The 27,346-nt window shown below is 36.5% G+C and overlaps 3 protein-coding genes across 4 annotated transcripts in view; 1 reads left to right on the plus strand and 2 right to left on the minus strand.

The window, feature by feature from the left end:
* Window positions 1-11,815, minus strand: part of LOC129800583 (kalirin) — a 105,958-nt gene extending 94,143 nt beyond the window's left edge. Inside the window, exons 1-3 of one of the 2 annotated variants that reach the window (XM_055845071.1) lie at window positions 11,611-11,814; window positions 5,782-6,090; window positions 1,449-1,650 (exon numbers count right to left, since the gene is read on the minus strand). In XM_055845071.1, the coding sequence (XP_055701046.1) occupies window positions 1,449-1,650; window positions 5,782-5,960 (381 nt within the window). In that variant the 5' untranslated portion in view covers window positions 5,961-6,090; window positions 11,611-11,814. Of the gene's footprint in view, window positions 1-1,448; window positions 1,651-5,781; window positions 6,091-11,610 lie in introns of both variants that reach the window. The other variant, XM_055845072.1, reaches the window with a different exon arrangement.
* Window positions 11,816-12,080: 265 nt separating this feature from the next.
* Window positions 12,081-13,291, plus strand: LOC129800594 (elongator complex protein 5). The gene is made up of 3 exons (XM_055845091.1): window positions 12,081-12,223; window positions 12,297-13,012; window positions 13,070-13,291. Exons 1-2 carry the CDS (start codon window positions 12,172-12,174, stop codon window positions 13,007-13,009), a joined length of 765 nt encoding a protein of 254 aa, XP_055701066.1. The 5' UTR covers window positions 12,081-12,171; the 3' UTR covers window positions 13,010-13,012; window positions 13,070-13,291.
* Window positions 13,292-15,639: 2,348 nt separating this feature from the next.
* On the minus strand, window positions 15,640-27,076 carry LOC129800588 (xylosyltransferase oxt). Its single transcript, XM_055845083.1, has 3 exons — window positions 25,702-27,076; window positions 21,002-21,937; window positions 15,640-17,344 (listed from the first exon to the last, which is right to left on the minus strand). Exons 1-3 carry the CDS (start codon window positions 26,656-26,658, stop codon window positions 16,475-16,477), a joined length of 2,763 nt encoding a protein of 920 aa, XP_055701058.1. The 5' UTR covers window positions 26,659-27,076; the 3' UTR covers window positions 15,640-16,474.
* Window positions 27,077-27,346: the final 270 nt, after the last annotated feature.

Raw genomic sequence — 27,346 nt, forward strand, 5'->3', positions numbered from 1 at the left:
AAAAAGAATAATAATTATTTTTCGACTATATATGTAACAGCAGTAAAAATACAAAGATTTTGCGGCTCATTTATTTCACAAATCGCGAAATATAGCGATTTCAATATAAGTGGCGAGAAGTGGGGTACTGGCGAGAAGTGGTGATTCCAATCTATTATGGGAAAAATCAATTTTTTCACACTTAAACGACAAAATTGGACAGAACAAAACATTATATTTGGACGAAATATATGTAGATATAAACGTCATCTACAATTATGTCGAAGTAATCATCAAGATCGGTTAATCACGTGTCGAGATAATTGAGGTTATGTGATATTGAAATTGGTTTTTCGACTGTGGCGCCTTTGGCGTTGGTCCTACGAAGTTAAAATGTTTTAAAAAGTTGTAGCGCTTTATGAGATCTTTAAATTGCGCCCCCACTCGTCGAAATCGATCGAATAGAACCAGAGATATGATTTTTTGAATTTCGTGAACTTTGAGCTCTCATATCTCCGGTTCTATTACAGCGAACCCACGCCACTTTTTGGAAACTTCGTAGCCTAGACCTAGACTACAACACTTTAAAATTTGATTAACTTGCATAAAGGAATTTTTGAGAAAAATGAGTTTGAATTTTGATGAATTTTGACGGTATCGCAGCGCCACCTGTGGTGACTTTTTAAACTTCCATCTGAAAGTGCTCATTGAGACGAAATCAAAAACCCAAAATTTAGCTCAAAATGTTAACTAGAACCGGAGAGGCCGGTCATTTTTCGAACTTTGACTTCTTATAACTGGGGTCAGGGGTTATCGATCGACTTAAGTAGCGGAGACCGGAGAGGTTTGGAACAGGGGTAGTGTGGGACGAACCGTTTTTTTCATTAATTATTAAAATAAATGGGATTTCACCACTACTCTATCGTATACAATATTAAAATGTATATTGACTAAAAGAATGGATATCCTCAGTTTTGTTGCTTAAATTCTATGAACAGTTTTTAAAAATTGATAAAAAATGTATATTTTTAATGTCTCATTTTTCCTCTGTATTTTATATCAGCTATATAATAATCAAAATTTTTGAAATTAATTATCATGGTTCAATAATAAAAATTATGCAAGGAAAAAACGCGTCCTAAACATCCCCTTTTGCGTCCCATACTGCCCCAAATCGGGAAGGTTTTGCAAAAATACTTCTAGTGTGTAGACGCCGTAAAAAGTGTGTTTTTAAAAATTGTTCCTAAAGGCTTTTAAACTGTTCCAATTTTTGTTTGAGGGGCAGGCCTTTACGAATAGTTTACAAATAAATCAGTGAAATAGGCTTTCACAAAGGGTAAAAGAGCAACTGAAATTATCGACATTAATTGATCATTTATCTCTCAAAAAGGTTATGGGTCATTTGGCAGGTCAAAAGTAAATAAGATTGTTACTATTAATAAAAGTTATTGCAAAAAAGAAACACTCACTTCAAATTTGTATTTGTGACTCGAGATAGACGATCGTTGCTTCTGCCAGAAATTGTCGGATTTTATAATGACCACCTGATGTACAACTCCGGTGACAAAATTCTCCTGGAGCGTCTTGAAGATAGCCTTGAGACTTCCAGAGGAACTTCCGCTGCCGCGATTGTCAATCACCACGGTGAATCCAATGGATCTGGCCTCATCACTAAAAACACACGCACACACCACATTCTTACAAAAATATTCTCCCTCTTCACAGACTCTTTAACTCAATAAAAATCAATTGAGAATTTATTGAGAATTCCACCGATCAATTGATTATATTGCTCATTTTAGCTCTAAATTTATGCAGGCCCGATAAAAGTCACATAAACATCTCAAAAACTGCATGTTTAGATGTTTACATTAATGTTTTTTTTTTGTATTAGCACAAAATAGAAGAATATGAGAAAGAATTTCGCGTTTTTCTATCAATTATTATTTTTTTTAACTGTAAAATTCAATTCGAATAAATGTTTTCTAAATTAAAGAAAAAAAAATAGCAGAAAGAAAGAGCTTATGGGCCAACATTGCACTTCTTCTGAGAAACAATTCACTTCTTGCCTCGCATCTTAATCAACTTTCCACGAAATGCAATTGAGACTTTACTTAATCTCTCAACACTTTCTCACTGCTACTTCATTTTTTTTGGTCTCTAAAAACCACCCCCAAAAAATTGGGAAAAGAAAAAGACTCCCTCAAAAGTCAATATTCTACTTTTGCAATTGATTATTGTGAACGAAAAGAAAAGTACAGTGATTACATGAACAGCGGACACGCAAAAATTCCACATTAATTGAATCACACCTTTATCCATAAATTACATTGTTTATCCAAGAGGTTATTTTTCTGTGAAATTGTGCTGTGATCTTTTTAAACAGACTTTTGCTTTTTGTTTTTTTTAACATTCATGACCTATACCTATACCAAAGTGGAAATTCCGTAAGATGCAAAACAAAACAAATTTCTAGAGCATTGAAATATAAATTAAATCATGGGTGCTGTTCTTGGTAAAATATTCCTAAAAGGAAATTATAATTTTTAATAGATTCTCAGGATAATCGAGTCTTCGTGAAGCTTCAGACAGGATAAATTGGTAAAAATACTTAACATTCCACATTCATCCAAGTGAAACCATGCGTACTTTTATCCAGATTTATATTATCCAAAAAGATAATAGGATTATCCAAAATTAAATTTCCTGGAAATTTGAAATATTATCTAGCTAAAAAAGACATTTTACTTAATTTTTCCTAAATTTATTCTTAATTTTAGAGCATTTAGTATCTAGGGTAAAATGGTACAAGTTGGACAATGCGGTATAATTTGAACAGGGCTTTTTGTCTTGATAAATTTATTACTTAATTTTTATTTGTATATTTTTAATGCTTTAGTTTTATAATTTGGTTCTTTTTGCTTAAAAACAAATTTTGTACTGCATTTATCAAGAAAAAGAGCCATGTCCAACTTGGACCGGCGAATTGTCCAACTTGTAACACTAATTCCAAATTATATCACTTTACTCTACTAGATAATTTCTTCACTGATATTTAAAGAATCCTGGATAAAAGCTCTAAGAGTAGATAAAAATTTAAGGAAGTTTCTTTTTTAAGAATCCAAAATTAAATGAAAGATTTATTAATGTGAAGAATGTCTTTCTATGCCATTTAAGCACATATTTATTGTATCTTGGATAAAAAGATGCAGTCCAATAGATTATCCAAAAACTTGTTTATTTTTCACAATCACGATGAATAATGAATTATTCACTTAAAGTGTATTTAGTTGTTTCTTTATCTTAATAATTTAACTTTGAAATTGAAATAAATCATTCAGTGAATTCTTAGATGTTAATTCTAAAAATCCTGGATAAAAATTTAAAAGCAATCTTGGACAATTTGACGTATTTCTGGGAAAATTGAAATACCTCTGAAATTTATCAGTGAATTAATCCTTTCGATCTCAATTAAACGTATTTTTCAATTATTTCTAGATAATAAGACCACTAATAATTATTATCCAAGTTATCCACATAGTCATAATGACTCACTAAGATGAAGTGATTATTTTTCTTTAAATAACTGAAAACATTTTGTATAACAAATTAGTTTAATATTGAAATTGAAACTGATAGAATTTTCCTGGATAAAATATTAAATATGTTTCAAAGCACATCTATATTAAATAATAAAGATCTTTAATCTACATGAAATTTATTCCAAAAAAAAAAATTTTATAACGACTTAAGAGCAAATTTAAATTCATTTGGAATGTATTATCAAATATTTATTATACCAAATCTGGCAGTGGACAAAATGTGTTATGAATTTCTTTCACGTAATTTCTTCATAACAAATTATTAAAAAAAATCATCATTCAATTGACAAATAAATTTGAGAAAATCTCCACCAACAATAAATCAATTGCAAGAGTTTCCCTATAGTTTCGGATAACTTTTTTGAACATTCTGAATATTTCCGCATTTATTCCTAGTTAAATAAAACACTTGATAAGAGTTTCTGGATTTTCCATAACTTTTTAACAACTAAAAGGGATAATCTACAATTCAGTAATTATCCAACTAGAATACTGCAAGAACTTGCTGACTTTTTTTCATCATTTTAAGTATTCTGGATAACTTAAACTGGATAATATTAAACCTCAGGTTAACTTTTGCAATCTTGGATAAAATTTCATGTTGTAATCCTATAAAGGTTTTTTAAGTAAATCGTGAGTCTGACCAAAAAGCTTCAAATCTTAAACAACGCACTCACATTTATTATCTGATGACACAGTATTGTAACTTGGATAACCTTTCTTTTGCTAGATAATATTACACGTAAGGTTAAATCTTGGATAAAACCCCATATTATTACCTTACAAAAGATCTTATAAGAAAAACACGATAAAAGATTAAAAGAAAACTTCAAAGCCAAGTTAGATAAAGCACTGGATTAGATTATACAGCTTATCCTTAAATTGCTAGCATTAAATAAGGATAAATTCTTACATTTAAATTATCCAACGAACTAAGAATCCAAGAACTTTCTGACAATTATTCTGCTCTACATTGTACCTTGGATAAGGTAAAGAAAGCTTGAAAGCCAAGTTAGATAAAGCACTGAATGAGAGTATCCAGTTTATCCGTAAATTCCTAACACAAAATAATGATGAATTACGACATTTTAAGTTTAAAATGATAAAACCTTAAGAATTTTCTGACAATATTTCTGCTCTACATTGTATCAGGATAACCTTATTTTTACTGGATAATATTACACGTATTACACGTAAGGTTAGATCTTGAAATCTTGGATAAAAACCCATATTATAACTCTATAAAAGATCTTTTAAGAAAATCGCGAGAATAGATTAACAGAAACCTTGAAAGCCAAGTTAGATATAGCACTGGATTAGAGTATCCCGTTTATCCGTAAATTCCCAACATTGAAAAAGGATGAATTACGACATTTTAAGTTAAAAACGATAAAACCTTAAGAATTTTCTGACAGTTTTTCTGTTTTACATTGTATCCTGGATAATTTCATTTTTCCTGGATAATATTACACGCTAAATCTTAGAATCTCGGATAAAAACCCATATTATAACTCTATAAAAGATCTTTCAAGAAAATCACGATGATACATTAAAAGAAACCTTCAAAGCCAAGTTGGATAAAGCACTGGAATAATTATCCAGTTTATCCGCAAATTCCTAACATTAAATAAGGATAAATTATTACACTTAAATTATCCAACAAACTAAACATCTAAGAAATTTTTGACAATTTTTCTGTCATAAATTGTATCTAGGATAACCTTACTTTTATTGGATAATATTGAATTTATGTTAAAATCTTGGATAAATATTAACACTATAACTTTATAAAAAATGTTCTAAAAAAATCGGCAACAGGATTTAAACAACGCTTCAAATAACGTTATCCTCAATTATGTTATCCAGCTTCTCCATAATCACCTAACTAAACAGGGATAATCCGCAACAGTTTTTAATAATCCAATGATAAAGCTTCACGAAGTTTCCGGCAATTTTTCATCACTTGCATCTTGGATAATCTTACTTTAGTTGGATAATAGTGAATCTATAGTTTTAAATCTTGGATAAAAATCCTAAACGCACCACTATGAAAGATCTTTTGAGGAAACCACCAGTACGTGATTAGAAGTTGTAAACAAAAAGACAAAAAGAACACTTTTACACGAATAGCACCCACAATTTCTAAGAAACTTTTGAACTTTTTTGAAGTTTAGGGAAAATTGAACAGGGGACAACTCACTTTGGTATTCCGATCAAGTAGCTGAGGAGTCGTCGCCAATCCTCAAGCTTGGCTCTGTCGCGCCTCGTGGAACTGGGGAAACAGATGATGGGTCCACCACGATTGTCCCGACTGCCCGGCAGAATGGCCAACTTGTCCTGGAGCAGTGGCAACAAGTCCAGCGCCCTCAGGCCGTCCATTGTGCAATGTGGTGCTGGTCCTCGTACTCCCACTGGGAAAAGTGCCACCACACTCACTCCCTGGCAATTTGGCTGGTCTGTTTTCCTCGCACTCGATGCAATTCTAATCTTCAGCGGCACCCAATCGTATCTGCACAGTGCAATTAAATCGTATATCATTGCATGACTGTCTGATGATTTTGCCTTGCTCAAAAAGCCCAGTTCATTTTTTGCACTCATCATCATCTCTCTCTTTGCATCTCTCCCCCACAAACGGATTTTTTCTTCTTTCTTTCTTTCTTTTTTTGCAGTTTAATCTATCTCTCTCACTTTATATGTGCATTTCTGGCCGAGATTGTAGAGCTCTGGAGGAAAAGGCACTCACGGGGCACAGAAAAAAATGTTTTCTGGGGAGTGTACATAGCGCGAAAAATAAAAAAAAAAACGTGTGTGTGCAATAAAAGTCGAACAGATTTCACACATAGAGTAACTCTTCACTCTTATTAATTATAATTGCAATATAATAAATATTTCATTTTTGATGCAATCAACCGTTGAAGGAGTGAAGTAAAAATCACAAGCTCTTATGCTGGAAGGCGCCTCTAAAGCTCTTGTACAGTGCACAAGAGAGATTGTGCACAACTGCCAGACTTTTTGAGAGTCTCTGGCTAACCCTCAAGTCCGGAAGCATTTTTGTGCCTCATTCTCCCGCCAAAAAAAGAAAAACTCCACCAAACATGGGCCAACAGTTTTTGGCCAAAAATTTTGTCGATTGAGTGGGTTGGTAGAGCCATTTCCACCCGCAACATAAAAGAGAGAGAGAATGGTGGAAGACACTGCGATTTGATGGCTTCTTAGCCGTGTTATCGACAAATCACAGCTATAGCCATTCAACCTGAGGCATTTTTCTCAATATTGTGACATTGTAGAACATGGAAATTTCAAATAACTTCCGCCAGGGGCATTGTAGTGGGCAAACAAAACACCGAAATACAAATAAACCTGCATTTCTTTACGATTTTCAGCCTTATTTGCAAATCACAGCTTATGCCTTTGAAAATCATGTAAATTTCAAATAATTCCCGCTAGAGGCGTTGCGGTTCTCGTAATAAAAATGACAATTAACAATGTTATTTAAAAATCACAGCTATTGTATTTGAGTTTGTAAGATTTTTTCGATCTTCCAACATTTCAGAAGTGGGATATTGTGAATCCAACATTTCAGAAGTGGGATACGTGTAGGGTGAAAGGAACGTTTATTGACACTTTAAGAACACGTGTCAGCACCTATTAACACCCTACTCTGTACCATTTGGGATATGAAATTTGAACATCTCTGTTTGTAGTAAAATGTATATTACAGAAAAACCGTTATATTACTTATGTTTTACTAGATACATTAAATAATTTTCAAGATTTTGACAAAAGTGTCAATAGGGGTTCCCTGTCAAACAGACATTCCTCCGACACTACATATCTCCATTACTTCCTATTTTTATCTCCTAATCAGTCATTGTCATCCTATCAAACGCATGTTTCTAAATTCCATAATTTTAGAGAACAATTTTAGAGAGAAAAATTTTGTAAACAATTTTCACGCTTGATTTTGAAAGAAAAAATTGCTCAAATTTGCTATAGTTCCTCTTGTTTTATCACGAATCTTTATAATTGAGTGACTTTGATGCCTGAATCTCTCGATAATTTGGATGACATTTTGCCAAATATGCCCGATTGAGAGAGAGTCTACTGTATCAAGATCCATTTATTGAAGGTTTCAGAGCATTTACTTAAATTATAATTCCGAAAAAGCTCCAAAGGTTCCGAAAATCAATTTACGTTAAAAAATACACTGTAAAGCGAGTATAGCCCATTCAAAAGGTCTCAAAATCCTAAATAGCAACCAATTTTATTGTTTTTTCCGAATCTAATGGGTAATTTGTCCTTAATAATCCAATTCTAAGATATTTTTTTCCAAAAAGTCTTGATTAATTAGGAATTAGAGCAGTTACTCCATATGGCTAAGCCGTAGGTCTGAAGTCAGTATAATATTAAATTAATTTATTACGAAGATTACTAAATTTTGAATATCTTATTAAGAATTTCCAGAATTGAAGGATTTAGAATCGGTATAAAATGTAGTTCAGAATTAGTTAACACTTTCCAGATTTTCTATAATTCTTGGGAATCTATTTAAAATCTAAGAAAAAATCCCTTTCAAATCCTGTCAAATAATTTAGTAATTTCCATTTTCGAATGGAAATATCTTCGGTTCTAATTATCGGAATTCGAAAAATGTTAGTGATTTAATCAAACTTCCGATTAATCGAAAATTCAATTCTGAATAATTCAAAAACTAGACGATGCCTTTTCTTTAAATTTTAGTATGTTGTAGCTAAGGTCGAGACATTTTCAACGGTAGATCCCCTCGATGTTCGCTGCCCTGAGGTATAACCAAAAATGTCTTGATCGGATCATATTTTCGGTGTTTATGAAGCGATTTCGATGAAATTTTACTATATGTTGTATCTGAGATCGAGATATTTCTAACGATGGGTCCCATCCATCTACACTAACCCACTGTACCCCGACCCTTACTATATCCATATGGACCGGACTCTATCTCTAATTTTTATTAACCGATTTCAATGAACTTTTTTTTCTTTTGTTAGTCTTCCCCACTCGGACTATTTAGAATAGAAAATGACCAGTGAAAAGCCCAGATAAGCTTATAGTAGCTGAGATTCTTTACAGGTGACCTCGAAATGCGTGCAACTCGAGGTGCTTGCAACGCGTAATACTTGAAAATTCGATTGTGAATTGAATTTTGGGGGTAAAGAATCGCGTCAAGCCAATTTTATTCATTTCGACCGACAAAACAGTTTACGCGAATTTTCACGCATTCCGAGTTGCATGCAAGGTCATCTGTAAAGAATCTCAGCTACCATAAGCTTATCTGGGCTTATCAGTTTTTTTTTTTAATTATTGAGGACATTATCACAAATCTATGGGGAAGAAAGGCTTCGTGTAGTGTAAAGGATAACTATTCCATTTTCAGGTCTTCTTACTGTGTTATCACACTTGCACATTAAAATTTTAATACGATTCACATTAATTGTCGCTGGTGAGAGTCCAAATGCGTAATTTGTGTGTTTGAATCATTTTATATTCAAAATTTGATTTATTTGTTGATAAAAAGGTAGACTTGGCCCGCAAAATTTGATATAAATTGATTTATAGCATTAATGCGAAAAATTAATGCGATTTTCTCTTTAAATTTTTAATGAGAAAAATGTTTATGCTTTAGGTAAATTTAAACTTATTTTTGCAGGCCAAGTCCACTTCTTTATCAATAAATAGAAAAACCCCAAATATTAAGTGACTCAAAGACACAAATAACATATTTGGACGCTCACAAGCGACAATTAATGTGAATCACATTAAAATTTTAATGTGCAAGTGTGATAACGCCGAATTTTCATCACTTTCATAATAAATTACCTAATCATTTTTTTTTAATTTTAAGAAGTAAAATAATAAATACACGTCTTTTTTTTTGATAATTGGCCAAACTTTCTTTTTTATCCTAGACACATCTGAGAGAATTACGTAACAGAAATCAGGGGATCTTTATCCGAGGAACAAACTTTAAAAAGAGACTTTATTACTTCTTAATACTTTCGCAAGGTGACGGAAGTTACATCCTTTTCGATGTTCGAATTTCGAAGTGTTCAAGTGTCAAAATGTGTCGGTCTTCGCATTGTTGCGAGGAAAAAAAACAAAACAACGCCGTTTACTGTTCTTGCTCCAGTATTTAATCACTCCATAATCACTGAGTAACTCTTGCCAGCTTTTTAGTGTGATATTTGTTGATAAAGTTTCCCCACCTTGTTCGAAAATTTAGTATGAAAATTCGAAATTGAATTTGAATTCTACGAACTTCAACGACTTTTTGTGCAAATAGAGTTCCATTTACCTTTCGTCCAAGACACTATTGGAGAATCAAAATCTACTTGTGATTAGGCTCTATAGTAGAGTCTCTTAAATTCGAACGCTCGGGGGGTATTTTTGGCATCTCTCACCTCCCAAATTCGAACGATTTTTTCAAAACTAAGGAAATTTGTGTAAGATTAAATTGTACTTTGAATCAAATTCTCGCACTTTTTCGCAAGTTTTAGTGGTAACATACTTCCTGTTCATTTTATACGATAATAATGTATGTAAACATTCAGGAAGAAGCACATGAATATGATTTTCATTCACCAAGAAATCGGCCGGAACAAAATCGGAGCTATAACATATTTCCATGATACTAGTCTGACAAAAATCTGAGTCCGATTTGCATTATATTTTTCATTTTAAAATATATGATATTCGTACCCTGTAATTGTCCGAGATATGTTCCACTCATTCTACAGCAGAGGTGTGCAAGAAACCGTTGAAACCGAATTAACGTCAAATGAAACATGTACGTCAATGGTCAAAACGCTACTATAACAAACTTATTTTGACGTTAATTCGGTTTCAACGGTTTCTTGCACACCTCTGTTCTACAGTGTCTCTGATATGCTCCACTGCCACAATAGCACCGAAAATAAATGTGCAATGTTTTTACTATTTTTCAAAGATTTATACGAAAATAGGCATAAAAGTAACCAATGAAGCTTAAAAATTACGTTTCCTGTAAGAAAATGGCCTCATCAGATGAAAAAATTAATTGTGATTCACACGTACACGGCAGTCACACCAATACTAATGCTGGCAAAAAGTCTCTTCCACTAGTAAAACGACACAGTCTTTTATATGGAGGGTAGGCCTACAATCGGCCTACTATCCCGACTATAGTAGGCCTACTTTCCCTATTAGTATATAATATTTATCTAATATTGTATAACATTTGTTCCGGCCGGGAATACGAACTTTCTAACATAACCTCACAATTGACATTTTGAATCCAAACGGCGTTCGAATTTGAGAGATTCAGATTTGAGAGACTCTACTGTACATTTTATCCAAGACACTATTGGAGAATCAAAATCTACTTGTGTTGAGGCTCAATAGGGATATTTCGCAATTCGAAAATGGAATAGCAGGACAATTGCTCAAGTCTGTACTCACTCCATTTGAATATTTTTCCGTAAGTGCCCTCCCCAAATATCCCCAATAGCCCTTCAAACCGAAGCAGGCCAACCGAAAGAATCACAGAAATTGGGAGAATTTTGGGGCATGCCGTGGGCTTTCTTGACGCAATCGATGTGATGATGTCTTGCGGTGGAAGGAGCTGCTCCATTCCATAAATACACACACTCCGTCTCGCACTCTGTTGGTGCCTTTTTCCTCACTCTGGACGCCCCATGTTCACCAGCATGCCCAAAAAAAGCCACAACAGAGCACCGAATGAGCCAATGCTCTACTTCCGGACGCCGCGATGGCTCCTTTTTGGCCCACTGAGACTCCGCAGAGCGCCCCCCGTGAGATGTTTTTTTTTCGCTTGCGCGTGTCAAAAGGCCCAGTGGAGGCCTTCAGGCTGGCCTCAAGGCCTTCATAATTGGCACAATTGCACCCCCTATGCTTGGCCATAGGGTCAAAAGGGTCCCCTTGGGGGCCAAGAGAGAGAGAGAGATGCTCCAGAGACAAACAACGACATTTAAAAGCCCAAAAATTGAGTATTTACCATCGACATTAAAGTAGGAATATTTTTGCAGCCACACTTTGTGAATCCTTACTAACACATAAATTATACGGGGCACACATTATTGTCACGGTTACAACTCCACTTTAGCTGAAAAAACAGATATTTTGCTGGGAATTTTCACAAAATTTTCACATATGCCACAGAAATCTCACCACACAAAAAATACACAATAATGGCGACTAAATTGAAGTCAGACTTGACGTGACAGCTTTACTTAAATTTGAAATGACCGTTGGTACACTTTCTTCACCTCTTCAATATTATGGAAAAAGTGCTTTTTCTGCAGGAACTTTTACAATTTTCAAGCAGATTTTAATTTTAATAAGTTTTAACAGGAAAATTGTCATTTCCTTCAATTAAATTTAAGAGGAAAAATCAGGAAAAAGGGAAAATAAGGTTTTTTTCTCACCATATTGCCTTCAGCGCCAATTTTTCTCAAGCGGCCGACACTTGAAACATGACAAAAGTGTTTGTTGGGTTGCTTGTTTCTCCACGTGAATCTGTGAATTTTGAAGGCAATTTTCCCAGGCAATTTTCACCATGCTCTCCAGCTTGATAGCCCAGCATCATCAGAAAATCATACTCTTCGTAGGTAAGTTGACATATTTCAACGTCAGCTTGCAATATCCCGGGAAAGATTAATGGAAAAAACCTCCCGGAATTAGATCGCATTGGCTGGGAGGAAAAACAGTGGAAAGCTATCTCCAGGGCTCTGCTGGAGGATTTAAAAGCCGAGAGGATTCAGGAGGATTTCCTTGAGATCACAAACCACTTTAGTGATATTCGTAAGAGCATAAATTTTGATGAATTGGAGGGTTTTTCCGGAGGAAACACAAGTTTTGTTCTGTCTCCTGTCGCTTCTGTCTCCAAGCAATTTGATCTGGAGGATTTCTTCAAGCTCATCTCTAAATTCCGGTCTTGCCAGTTTGTTAGGCATGTAGTGATGTTTGCCACGGAGAAGTACATCCAGGAGAGATTCATTGTGCCTTTCCTGGAGCATCTGGCTGAGGAAATCGTGACGCTGGAGGGGAAAAATGACTTGAAGATTGTTTCCCGGAAACCTGGAGGTTCCGTCACGAAAAAGTCTTACAGCTTCACGATAGAGAATCACAGGATCTCGACCAAAGAGTCTGCAAAAGAGGAACTTCCCAGGATTCCCGACATAGCGGCAAATATTGACAATCTCGGGACGTTCAAGATTGCCCTGAGCGAGCAAGATCTCCTTGCCAGGAACAGACTAATCCTGCCCTTCGAGAAGCATCTCCTCAATAAAAATCCCCAGGAACCTAGTGAAAATCCCGCCGGAAAGGTCATTTACTACCCAGAAGCCGACGATGACATTGACGAGGAAGATCCAGATGAAGACTTAGAACTCTGACCGGTAAGTAAAACTTCCAAAATCGATAGAAAAAAATATATTTTAGGTATTTCTTTCTAGTTATTTGATACACTTTACACGAAAGAAAAAATCTCAATACGATTTTACAAGATCATTTTCTTCACTCCCCGGAAAAAAAGGATCTTTTGAAAATGTCTTTAAACATATTGCGTGGTAATTTATTTTATTAAATTTTAAATGGCACTGCAATATTTGAGAGATTCCCTGGGGAAAAGGGAACAGAAACTGCGGAGAATAAAATTTCTTACATGTCCTAAAAAATGTCTTTGAAATTTTGGTGAAAGGGGAAAAAAGAGAGATGTAACATTTTTTTCTCAATTTCATGATATTTCTTTAAAAGGGAAAAAACTTCACAATTTACGTCACTCTCCTTTACAACAAACTTACAAACTATTTTCTCTCTTCAAATATTTGAGATGATTTTCTTCTGCTGCAGAAAGTTTCAAGGCAAGTGAAACTTTGTCTGTGAGGGGGCTATCATTTTGGAAGCAGGGTACAAAGTTGTTTCTAGGTTCCTGAAATTGTTTTCGCTTTGTCGTTTTCTTCAAACATCGACTCAGCCAGTGGAAAACATTCCTTGTTCCTTGAATTTCCTGTACTCTATTCAGACTTTTTCCTTGAAAATGCTTTCGTTAAGTTTCACGAAAACTTTCTTTGTTTTGTAGCGCATCGCGGATAATTTTGAAGTCTTTTCACTCTGAATTTCGCGAAAATATTCCTCATTTCTCAGATTTTCAAAATGCTTTCGTTAAGTTTCACAAAAACTCTTAGTTTTCTGGCGTATTGCGGATGATTTTAAAGTCTTTTCATGGTTTTCATCATGAATTTCGCGAAAATGTTCCTCATTTCACAGTTTTTCAAAATGCTTTCGTTAAGTTTCACGAAAACTTTTCGTTTTCTGGCGTATCGGGGATGATTTTGAAGTCTTTTCAGGGGTTTCATCATGAATTTCGCGAAAATATTCCTCATTTCTCAGATTTTCGAAATGCTTTCGTTAAGTTTCACAAAAACTATCTACTTTTTACCTTCATTTTTTTTCAAGGATTCCAGATATATTCATTAAGATTCATGAAAACTATCTTCTGTTTTTTTTTTGATATAGCGAACACTTGAATTTTTCTGAGTTTCCACGGGTTGAGTGAAAAGTTTCATTTTCTTGGATTTTCTCAATACATTCGTTAAGTTTCACAAAAAAATACATTGTTTATTCAGGGTACTTTTGAAGTTTTTTTTTCAGGTTTCATAGATGTTTTCTTAGACTTCGTGAAAACTTTCTTCATTCACTTGAGTATCCAAAATAATTTCGTTAAAACTATCTTCATTTTCTTGGATATCGCCAGTTTCGCAAATACTTTTGAAGTTATCTCGGATTTACAATTTTTCTTGATTTTACGAAGATTTTTTTTTTCAATTTTATCAGGGTTTCCGAATACTTTCGTTAAGTTTCACGAAAACTATCTTCATTTTCTTAGGTATTGGAAATACTTTTGAAATTTTCTCAGGCCTTCCAGATAAGTTTATGTTAAAATTTATGCAGAATTTTTGTTTACTAGAATGGCGAATACTTTTGAAGTGTTCTTATCAGGATTCACAGACCTTTTTCTTGGGTTTCCTGAAAATTTTCTTTATTTTGTCGAATGTCCACTGCTTTCGTTAAGTTTCGCGAAAACTACTTTAGTTTTCTTGGATATTTGGGTTTAGCAGATTTTTCCTTGGAATTTGCAAACAATTTCTTTCACGAGTATCCAAAACATTTTCGTTAAGTTTCGTGAAAACTTTCTTCATTTACTTGGTCATTGTGAATACTTTTGAAGTTTTTTTTGCGTCACAGGGTTTTCTTCCTGAATTTCGTGAAAATTTACCTCACTTTTCAGATTTTTCAAATGCTTTCGTTAAGTTTCACGTACACTATCTTGTTTTTTTTTCATGGATATCGCGAATGGTTTACGGGTTTTTCTCTTTGCTTAATCAATAACTTTCATTTTCTCGGGTTTCCGATGTTCTTTCGTTAAGACTCATGAAGACTCTTTTTGTTAATTTGTAACATCGCGAATATTTTTGAAGTTTTCTGAGATTTCATGGTTTGTTTCTTGGAATGCGCAACAACTTTCTTCGTTTTCTCGGATTTCACGAAAATTTTCTCGGTTTTCTCAGGTTTCGCTACAATTATTTTACTTTTTTGGGTTTAATGTGAGATTTATTCGCTATGTCGCATTTTGTGTATTACTTATAAGTTTTTCTCGGGCAATTGTTCCAGTCTTCTCAGTAAAGAGTCACATTTTGAGTTAAATTTAGTTCAGTTACTTTCATATTCTCTATTTTAAACTTTTAAAAGCTGTTTTCTTGAAAATCGGCCTTCATGAATCTCTCTAAACGATTAAAGTTTCAAGGGATCCGAGGGAGGAATATAGAAAGTAGTCCGTTTTATGATATTTCGATCCCTTCAAAAGTTGCAGATCGTTTAGAGTAAAAAATGTACATTACGTGCTATTTATTCGGCCCATTTCATCTCTAGTTCGCATTTTCCGTCTTTTCTGTATCAACGAAAAGACTTTAACCTGAAACAAATTTTGGGAAATAGCTTGAAAAATATATTTTTCGTCAAGATAGGGGAAAATGGTCTTCGGCAAAGGTACCGGTAATTTTTTTTTATAAGAAAATAACTTTTGAATACAACCTCTTCACAAGATAATGAAGTCTAATCACTTTTTAGTATAAAAACCGCAAAAACAGTGAATATTTTTTTCTTTTTAAATGTATTTTTCCGATATTTTGAAAAAAGGATTATTTTTTCTTTTTCTTCAATGTCTTTTTATCGACCGGATATTTCTTGACTATCACGTCTCAAAAATATCCCTTTTTAGGTTATGATATTTTGAGGTTATGTTTCATTGACTGCAACATAACCTCTTTTATTTCAAAGGGAATTTTTCCTCATAGATTTCTAATTTTGTGCGTTGATATTGCTTATTAATTACGTCCAATTGTGAACTTTTGATAGCCTTTTTGTTTGATATGTTTAAATTTTTTTTAATATTGCATTTGACGTTCTGTCAAAGTAACCACAACTTCTCAATTGACAACCCCCGTCTCTGGAAAACTTCTTCAAAAACCTTTGAAACTTTCTTGAGCATAAAATGGATATTGAAAATGGTATTTCCCGGAGAAATAGATTTATTAGAGCGATAGTTGGAAAGATTATTTCTTGTTTCAACAACATTTTGTTAGGGAAAAGCTTCATATTTGCCTCTTTTTTTTCTCTTCTTTTTAAATCTTGTCCCAAATATCCTTTTTCCCTCTCGATGAGATATCAGACCATCTTAATTGGATAAAAAGAGTTGGGAAAGGAATTGCGAAGCTCTTCTTAAAAAGTTACTTTTTTTTTGGGAAAATGTCCCATCAATGTGCTAAAATATCACAAATTTGCCTCTATCGACGATAAATTCAGCGTTTTTTTAATGCTTTAACGCTGCTCACGTGCAAATTGTCATCACTCTTTGGATCGGGAGCAAAAGAGCTCCATGTTGTCTCATGGCACTGTTCCAGGTGACTTTGCTGTGGAATCAGATGCTGCGAACACAATTCGCGAATGATAAAGAACTGCCCAACTAAATGGTCTATCCATTGGGTAAGTTCTTGTCCGATTTTCTCGGCATTTTTCTGAGCTTTCTGCTCGAGAGGAATACGTTCCTCTGGCGTTTGGACATAAGAAATCCATTCACTGGAAGCATGAAGGGAATCACTCAAAGTTCCTCTGTGAAGTTTCTTCGCTTTCTCTGCCGAAATCTCCTCACCGGATTGAAATTCCAGTGGGGAGATGAGGAAGCGAATAAGAGCAATTGTGGTCTTCTTCAGGATGAGCTTGATCGTCCAGACGCCCGGTAAAATGGGCTTTCGGAGGTTCCCTTTGGCAAAATTCACAGAAGATCCTCCATCTTCGATGTGGAGATCAGAAATATCTGCCAAATTGCCCGTCGGATCCAGCCAGAGTGCTGTCAGATTTACCAGAGCTGTGTGATTGTCTGTGGCAATTTGGGGTGTTAACCGGAAAATGACAACAGGCTCTGACTGGGGCCCAAGGACCCGAGGATAGTTCCGTCCAATCTGCTCTTTCTGATCATAATCTGAACTTACTTCTAAACTCCGAATCCTTCGGGCAAAAGCCGAAGATTTGGCAGTTTGAACCATTTGAGTGGGTTTTACGAGGATTTCCATCAAATTGGACTGTGTTTGATCGTCTGTCCAAGATACCTCGTGCTGAATGATGAATCCGCGGTAATCATCATCTTCCATGAAATTAAGCACTTCAATAACCTGAAAATGATAATGAGAAAGAGTTGGAAAAGATGATCACGTAAAACGAGATCGAAAGCTCAGACAAAGTCAGAAAGACACAAAAACAGAGGAATCTCTTGAACGACTCACTTTGACTACGATCGGTTGACCAAAATGAAGACTTAAGAAGAGTTGCAAAGACTGATGACGTAAAATCCAAGGAGCAGTATGACAACTTCAGGAAGCTCCTAATAGTCAGGGAAGGCATTGGGAACAACTAGAAGGTCAAGATCGAAACCTTAGGCAAGGTCAGAAAGACACGAAAACAGAGGAATCTCTTGAACGGTTCACTTTGATTGCGATCGGTTGATCACAATGAAGACTTAAGAAGAGTTGAAAAGACTGATGACGTAAAATCCAAGGAACAGTATGACAACTTCAGGAAACTTCTGATAGTCAGGAAAGGCATTGGGAACGACTAGAAGGTCAAGACCGAAAGCTCAGGTAAGGTCAGAAAGACACGAAAACAGAAGGATCTCTTGAACGGTTTACTTTGACTACGATCGGTTGACCACAATGAAGACTTAAGAAGAGTTGAAGAGACTGATGACGTAAAATCCAAGGAGCGATATGACAACTTCAGGAAGCTTCTGATAGTCAGGAAAGGCATTGGGAACAACTAGAAGGTCAAGATCGAAAGCTCAGGTAAGGTCAGAAAGACACGAAAACAGAGGAATCTCTTGAACGATTCACTTTGATTACGATCGGTTGACCACAATGAAGACTTAAGAAGAGTTGAAAAGACTGATGACGTAAAATCCAAGGAGCAGTATGACAACTTCAGGAAGCTTCTGGTAGTCAGGGAAGGCATTGGGAACAAAAAGAAACCACATCGAAACCTTAGGCAAGGTCAGAAAGACACGAAAACAGAAGGATCTCTTGAACGATTCACCTTGACTACGATCGGTTGACCACAATGAAGACTTAAGAAGAGTTGAAGAGACTGATAACGTCAAATCTAAAAGGTCCTAAGATCATCTTATGAATCTTGGAGAGTCGATATCAAAAGCTCAGGTAAAGATAGGAGCACATGAAAATAGACTAATCTTTTCTAATATTAGAAATAGAAAGGATGATGACGTCAAACCTAAGGAGCGGTATGACAACTTCAGGAAACTCCTGGTAGTCGGGAAAGACGTGAGAACAACTGGAGAGTCAAGATCGAAAGCTCTGGCAGATAAAGGTGCGAAAATAGAAAAATCTTTAAGAAAGTTCACTTTGACTGTAACCAGTCGATCGGAATGAAAAAGTAAGAAGGATTGAAAACGAAAACTCAGAAATAGAAGGACACGTAAATAGAAAATCTTTTTTAAGCGAAGTTCGCTACGACTGCAATCAGTCCATCGGAATGAGAAAGGAAGGGTCGAAAAGGACACATAGAAGCAGGATACGTGTCTAGTACGTTTCGCTACAGATAGATGCGTGAAGGAAGTTTGGGGTAACCAACCCCAGTGGGAAGTTCCTAACCTGAAGCTGATGAACACGGGATTTGGTCCTTCTTGAAAAGACCACCCGTACAATTACTACGAACACCAACACAAAGCCTAGGATTGGATATAATTCACAGCAACAACCCAAGCACAGTACAAAGGACTTACAAATTGGGACATGGAAGGTCTTTAGTCTCAACTATCTCAACCGACCTAGAGCAGTAGATACATTTATCATGCAATTACGTCAGTATAGCGGTGAATGAGAGAGTGAATGCTGGAAGCAAGACACGTTTCTTTCGAAGAACATCTCTTAGCAATTGAAAACCAATGTATAGATGAGGTACAAGACCACTGTTATTACGGTCTTAAAGTAACACAGATGATCCGTACAGACGGGAGGGCACTATTGGTTTTCAAGAGATGAGTCCTACATGAATTTTGGGCTTGTGAAAACATGTTGCATCGGAGGCTTTCAGGATCATAATGAATGAATTGAAACAGTCATACGGAGAACCCAAGATTTTGCCGTCTATTCAGGCGCGTAGAATGAGCTAGCACGGTCGTGTGTACCAGATGTCTGACGATAGAATGCGTAGAAAGGCCATCCCAGAACGAGATAGAAGGACACAGTGGATGATGTCCTTAAAGAATTGGGTGTGCTTCGATACTGGTTAACCAAACGACAATAGACATAACGCCACCAAAGTTAATCAAGTTTAAGGTAAAAAAAAGCGTGCAAACTGGATATGAAGATTGAAGGATCTCTTCTTAAAGATTCACTTTGATTGCGACTAGTCGATCAGGTCCTTATCACCTGATATGCCATATATAGGGCTTACTCGTTGACCAATATGTAACTCTAAATGAAATTACTACAAAATTAGTAGCATACGGGCGACGTTAAATCGTGCTTCTTCAGTAGAACGATGGGGAATCAGTGGCGCAATAGGTAAGACCGTTGGCTCTTGGGCGGATCGATTCCCCGGCTCGACTTACTGTTGTGAGTTCGAGTCCCGCCCGGTGCAAAGATCTGAATGTCTAATTTAGACAATTTTCATATGTTAATAACGTAATATAATGCATCGCCTACGCCTAACAACTTCGGGAGCATGGAAGAAGCATCCACACTACGGTGAAGGCGCTCCTGGGCGGTCTACAAATGAACTTAGCGGATTCTTTCAACACGGGATATGGATATTGTAAAAATGATTACCTTTGTAATGAATATGTCTCGATATGATTAATAATAGTAGAACGATAGGACGTTCGAACGCAAAAGTTGAAAGTCTGTGTATCGAGCTCCCTTGTAGACCGTAACGAAACTTGCACACGAAGGCGTCCATCTCAAAATTCACCTCTCGATCTTAAAAGAGATCAGTAAATCATGTTCAAAGTGTTTTCGGAACAAGATCAAATGATCGTGGAAGAACTTATTTGGAAGGCAAAACAAAGTACATGGTGCTCTCGTTAGCAGCATCTCCGGCAACATGTATGGAGAACATCGGTCAAACTCGATCGGGGATCTCAGTGGCGCAATAGGCAAGACCGTTGGCTCTTGGGCGTTGAGATCTCTGACTCGACACTTACAGTTGTGAAAATGAATCCCGCCTGGTGTAAAGCAACAGAATGTCAGAAAAAGACATTCAGGAGCACGGAAGAAGCATTCACTACGGAGAAGGCGTTCCTCGCGTTCCTGGGTGATCTACGATCAGCAGATTCTTCCAACATGAGGCACATTGTAGAGATTACATTGTAATATCAAATAAAGTGTCTCGATACGATTAATAATAATCGGTCAAACAAGGCTCCCGAGAGTGGACTACAACTTTGAAATTGTTAACTCTTTCGTCTACCTTGGGGCAACAATCACAACCGACAACATCTCAACTGAAGCTCGTGCACGGCTTCTGAAAGCCAACAGGGCCGATTTTGGTCTATCAAGAGTTTTCCGGTCCAGAACCTTCAGCATAAAGAACCACGAACAACAACAAGATATCCTCAAAGTAAATAGGTAATTCAGCTTTGTAAAAAGAAGGAAACGAAGGAAAACAAAGGAGAGCAACTCACACGAATGGAATAAGAATCGAATAAGAATCAAGGGAGTCCTTCGAAGAACAAAGTCATTATCTCTGACCGTTTGGCCTCTAGCTCTAGTAACAAGCAAAAGTTTGATCAAGGTATTACATATTGCAACAAAAATTACCTTCCCAGGATGCAAAGCTCCTTCGGATTTCGTTCTGGCACTGATTCTTGCCAAACTTGCTGCAACAGTGAGAAGTGCGTCATCTGGCGATGGACTCTTGTCCAAGTAGTGATAAACACTCTGCCAGTAGCGATTGAGGTTCGGAGTGTCAGAAGGATAAGGGCCGAAGAGCCATTCCTCAAGCTGCAGAATGACTGCCTGATTGACAATTGGTTCAAACTTTCGCGCAAAGAACAACTGTTTAGCCTCAGTGGCTTGCAATCTCGGCCAGTCGTCTGGCTTGAAGTCATTCGGACTGCATCCGCACCAATCAACCACATGCTTATACTGACACTTGCATCCCAATCTTCGCTTCCAGTTCGTCACATGGAGATTATTATCGATGTACGTGTTGCAGAATTGCGAATTCCGGAGCACTGTGTGGAAAAATGATTCGGCCGGAAGGAGAGTATGACGAAAGATTGTTAAAAGTCCTTCGAGAAGATCATCTTCACCATCACTCTTCGTCACATATTCCACAAAATCCCTGTTCAGTGCTATCCAATCACTTCCCCCATCAATTTGCACCCCATGCGGTAGTTCCCGATCCCCAATTCGCCACATGTGAGTGTCACACTCGACAAAAGTCTTATCCAGACCCTGCTTCTGGATGAATCGCTGCACTTCGCGTCCGTGGGATTTCACAAAGTTCATCCCACGATTGGCCGTGAGAAAATCCACTAATTTATCAACACTTTTCACTGGGAAATCACTTTCACTGAGATTTATCACATAGTCCCATGACCAAGAGGAGCCCAGGAGCTCTCGCATGGACGTAAGTAGCATCTGCAGAAGGGATGCTCCGCCCCAGATTGTTGAGAATCTCTGACGAGTCAGGCGAATGTTGCTGTACTTGGATTCCAAGCGAACGAGATTCCGGAAGAGATAGTCCTGGCGCTAGAATGCAAAAACGGAAGGATCTTTGAGTTCCTAAGTTCCTAAATATGACCTAGGCCTTTTATAAATTGTCTAGTCCACCGTAGACTACCAATAGCTTCATCTTTAAATGGGTTTACTGATTTGGACGATTTGGACAAGGGGATGACATTAGCTCTGAAAAATGCAACCGGTTTTAGTGTAATTTTTTCCCTGTTTTCGTACACATTTCACGAGATATCTCCAAAACTACGTAGGTTGCCAATTTGGGGTTTTCGGTTGCCTCTTCGTTATTAAATTGGCTTTTATTTTGTATTTGTATTTTTTGATAATTCATTCTACAATGACCGAAAACAGCTAACAAACTCAAAAGATTTTTGGCACGTCATGCTCCTAGATTTGGAGAAATATAAGGTACCCTTGAATAGTTTGTATTTATTTGAACTCACAGAGGGTTTAATGTGAGAAACGAACTCAGGAGGGGAACTCTGTAACGCTCTGGTAATGCCATATGACAAATTGGGTTTGAATCTCAGGAGATCTTTTTCGAAAATGCGATTCTGTAGCCGTGACATTGTCATTTCAGCTCACGTGGCATTGTCAGAAGTCACATATTTGAGATTTCTGGCAATTCAAATGACAATGAATTTTGTTAAATAAATCAACCAAGACAGACTATATTTGCATAATATCACAAAATAAAGGCATTTTATTAAAAAAAAATCAGTGAATTGCATTTTCGAACTCATACAACATACAATATGACAAGAAAAGCTCGAATGGCATTGTCAAGTTTCGAACTCACGCGTGACAATGCCACGAAAATTACAGAATTCCCCTAAAACTCTTGGAATTTGCAACTCTTGGAATTTTCTGATCAGTCCTAAAAATTACCGAAATTGCCAAAGTCGAAATTCTGTGAAAATTTTTAGTGGCAAATTTTTTCTGACAAATTACGGAAAATTTAATACTAAAAATTGTCAATATATTGTGAGGAATTAAAGCCACAATCGCATGGATGAATGCCTTGGCCGCCAGAGGTTTTCTTAGAATGCTCAGTGTTCCTTAGTGTTCTTGACAAATTCTTCCATCGGAAATTATTTCTTTATTCTCTTCAAGTATAACCGTATCAAACTATTGGAATTGGCAATCGACACTGATTTAAGATCTGAAACAAAAATGGGGGTCAGCCATGAGAGCTTCTAAACCTAACCTTAAATTTTACCTGAGCCTTTAAATCTTGCCCTCTTAGAATCTTCCCCAATTCTGGCTTTCTTTCCTTGTTTATCCTATAAATAGAATCCTTTTAAGTCCTGTAATTCTGTCTTTCTTTAGTTTCCTACTTACAGGTATTTTCTAACTTTTAGTTCAAAATCTTCCTCGTAGACGTCCTTCAGAAACTCTGTCATAAATCCTATAAATAAATCTTCTGTGAAACGTCTAGGCTAGACTCTAGCCTAATTTTCTCTTGGTTTTTTACTTACAAAGCTTATAAATTTCCAGCAAATTATTACTTCTAAATTTTTCGTCCGTCATGATCGAATTCCCACCAAAAACTGACATCTCTACGTTTTCACCTACATGGCAATACTAAAACTACAAAATTGCTGCCCCCTTACAATCCCGTCAAATAATTTCGTCAGATATCTTTAAGATTTCTGCAGAAAATATCTACACCTCTGCTGAAAATCTGCCAAAAAATCTGTAGATATTCCTACGAATTTTATTTCGGCTTGGGACAAAATTCGTCAGAAATTTTTGCAGATTTTCTGACGAATCCTGGTACATACTCTGACGAATTTCTGTAGATATTTTGCCGATTTTCTGTGGATTTTTCTACATTCCAGACTTTCCAGACTTTCCAGACAGCTATGTCTCAAAAGATGGAATATTTTTTCGACCTAAATTTCGTGTTTTTGTATCATTCAATTGGCGATTTTTAAGAAATTAGTATTTTTGCTCGCATTTTTTTTACTTATCTAAAATGTTTAATCGGTAATGCTTGTTAAGCAGAGCATACCATTTTCTTTATAACTTCTTCAGTTTCTTCATAAATCAACAATATTTTTGTTGAGAAAATGGAGACTATGCAGAAATTCTGCCGAGAATCTGCAGATTTTCGGAAGAATTTCTGCCGAAAATCTACAGATTTTCTGTGCAGAAATTCTGCCGAAAATCTACAGAATTACTCTAAATGTACTAGAATATACCGTTACAATTCAAAAAACCTCCGAGTAAAATCGGCAGGTAGAGCAATGATTTGACGGGATTCTATCAATTTGAATTTGAATCTGCACTAAGTGTTTCATTATCGGTTCATAACTCATTGGAACCAGTTCAGATCTGTCAGAAATTCCAAGACTTTTCCAACGTATCAAAATTTGTCGAAATTGGTTGAGAAATAGGCTCTCTTGAGCCTTTTAATCATTTGATCTTTGAAAAATTATTAGGAATAATTTCATGCTGTATTTTCTTATATTGTGACATTTGAAAAGTCCTACAAAAATCTGTTTAAATTGTATGAGATAAAATGCAATGAAATTGAATGATCGTAAATTCCTTTGCTCTTAACCCTTTAACACTTCGTAGAACCCTTACTAAAAGTGTCACGGAAGGACCAAGTGGCAGCCGCTGTAATTTATCGGATTTTACAAAATATTTTGATATTTTTACTTATATTTTAATATTCGAAGCTTTAGTCAGTTCTTTTCTGGTGTCTGAATCAGAAATTTCATCTCCTTGGGTACTGTATCTAAAGATTTTTAACCATTCGATGTTTTCATCTTTATCAGAATCATGGAGTAGGGGAAAGTGGTCTGCCTTTGAATGCGGCAGCCTTTGAATGTTTAAATTTTTCTCTTATTTTTCAAAGCGAAAATTCTACTTTATGAACAATAGTTAATACTATTAACTATTTTCTATTAACTTCGCTTAACCAAATGGAATTTTAGCTTTGGGAAATAAGAGAAAAATTGAATAATTCCCATAATTATTCATATTTTCCAATATAATAATTTCCATAATTATTCTCAATAATTTGCAAAAACACTTTCAATTTGTTCTCTTAAGACTTTTATGCACTAACAATCAAGAAAATTACATCTGCAGAACGTCAAACTCCTATATAAAATGCATATGACAGCAACTGCCACTTGGTCCTTCCGAGTGCAGTTTTTTGTTTTTGCAATATATTTACATTAATATTTAATTTTTATTAAAAATTTTATAACGAAAAATAGCCAGATAAATTCTGCACGCATTCAATCGGGTCTCCAGACAATATGAAATATTCTTCAATATAAAAAATAAAATTGAAAACTAAATTGGCAGCGGCTGACACTAGGGTCCTTCCGAGTGTTAAGGACGAGAGAGTCAAAAATTTAATTTTTGGGTCACTGGTGACACAATCGTCCTTAAAGGGTTAACACGACGTCTGCTGATAAAGCATAAGTCAGCAATCGGAATCATAATGAAGAAATCATCCAAATCGGACAATAAAAATCCATACAAAGCTCTGTCAACAGAACAAATTGAATAAACAACTGATAAGGCATCGATTTTTGAGCCCCAACATAAATCCTGCACGATGAAAAAAAAAAAAACAGAGAAAAATCTCAGATAAGCCTTGAGCCAATGGAGAGTGACTTAACGATCAATCTGATAAAGTGTGTACTCTTTGAGGGGTAAATATTTGAATGAGCTATGAGAGGAGGTCACGAAGGCGGAAGTTAATTATGGAAACGGGGAGAAAAAGAAAAGAAAGGAATAGAAAAAAAGGTACTTACGGAATCAACGTGAATGTAGAAGAAATTTTGGGTTGAGTAGAGGGCTTTCAGGAGTCGATGAACCTGTCGCAATGCACGACCGTTGAGGGTGAGTAGGAAGGCGATCCGGACACGTGTCACTCCGGTCTTTGGTATCAATTCGGCCGTTTGGGCTGTAAACTTCCGGATGCCCGTTTCGTAGATGTTGACGGAGAAGTAGCCCCCGCAGGCTTCCTTGGCGTCTCCGGGGCACTTCATGTTGCAACTGGGATCGGGTAATTTGGCTGCAGCTGGTGGTTCATTGTTGCCGCAGAAGCATTCGGTGGAGTATTGGACTCCGGCGTAGACAAAGCCTGATTGCAGGCACATCTTGATGCAGTTCGATGGGGAATTGCTGCCCTTGAAGTTTGTATAGTAGCCGGAGAGGATGCGGTACTTTTTCTCATCGCGATAGCATCCGAGAGCTCTGTTGGGCAGATGATGACCCCGGGGACAGGAGCTGGGGAGCCAGGAGCTGTACAACTGACCAGTTTGGATGGCACAACTGATATTGGCGATATGTTTCTTGCATTCCTGAGTACGGGCCCGATGGATGGCCGAGATGGCTTCCCGGGAGTGAATTGAACACGGTGGACTGAAGGGAAGGTCTTCCAGGTGGACCCTGTGCGAGGATTTCTTTTCCTTCGCCACAAATTCCCGGATATTTGAATTGCTATTGTGACCATCTTCATAGTCCAATATGGCACTATTCTGACTACCTGACCTGCCCTTTCCACCCGGATTCTGACTGATCTTCCTATCAGACGATGATATGTGATGATGTTCATGGGTATCATCAGCTGACTGGGTGCCAAAGAGGGGCAATTTGAAGGATTTGTAGGCCAGGAAGATCTGCAGGGAGAGAATGAGGAGGCCCAGGAGGAAGAAGACTCTGTATCGTCGTAGCCATCGGCCAGCTAGAGTCTCTACGATTGCCATCAAATTGACAGAATCTCCTCATTCAGCTGCAACTGCCCTCGAACTCTACTTCACCACATTTAATTGCTTTAATCTGATTTCCTATTTGCACAACCTAAAACACTTTGCACTCTTTTGCACACTCCCTGTGAGATCCTCAAGACCAAAGAATCCTCGAGGTAAAGGGAAGATTGAGATATATCTGCTGCCCAGATTTCCAAGAAAATTGTCACATTTATTCACTGGACTCTGTTCACATTTTCAGCGGATTTGCGGGGTATTATGGATTGCGTCATTGTTATCAATAGTTTCCACCAATTATCTAGTTTGTATTCATATCACTCTCAAGGCGATTCAAGCCATTTTAATAGTAATTTTCACTTTTTTTCTCGTGGAGCTCCCTGCACCACGCACGCAGTGTCGAAAAAATTTACTGACTGACATTTCGATTGGGATTGAGTCTTGGGAGGAACCCAGCTGGCGAATGTTCACATATCCGACCCATTATCGATGGCTTACATGAAAGACAAACAGATGGCACAATTTTGTGGTACACTCAACACTCGACTCTTCGTTATCCTATCCGGCTGACGTGGGGACAAAATGACATTTTGTTTTCTTGAATCTGGTCAACGTTTTTTATATTTTCTGCTAGTGGGAATTTGTTTTCTGTCGAAAAACAACAGAATTTTCTTTGTGGTGTGTTTAT

Source organism: Phlebotomus papatasi, chromosome 2, assembly GCF_024763615.1.
Source record: "Phlebotomus papatasi isolate M1 chromosome 2, Ppap_2.1, whole genome shotgun sequence".
Lineage (NCBI taxonomy): Eukaryota > Metazoa > Arthropoda > Insecta > Diptera > Psychodidae > Phlebotomus > Phlebotomus papatasi.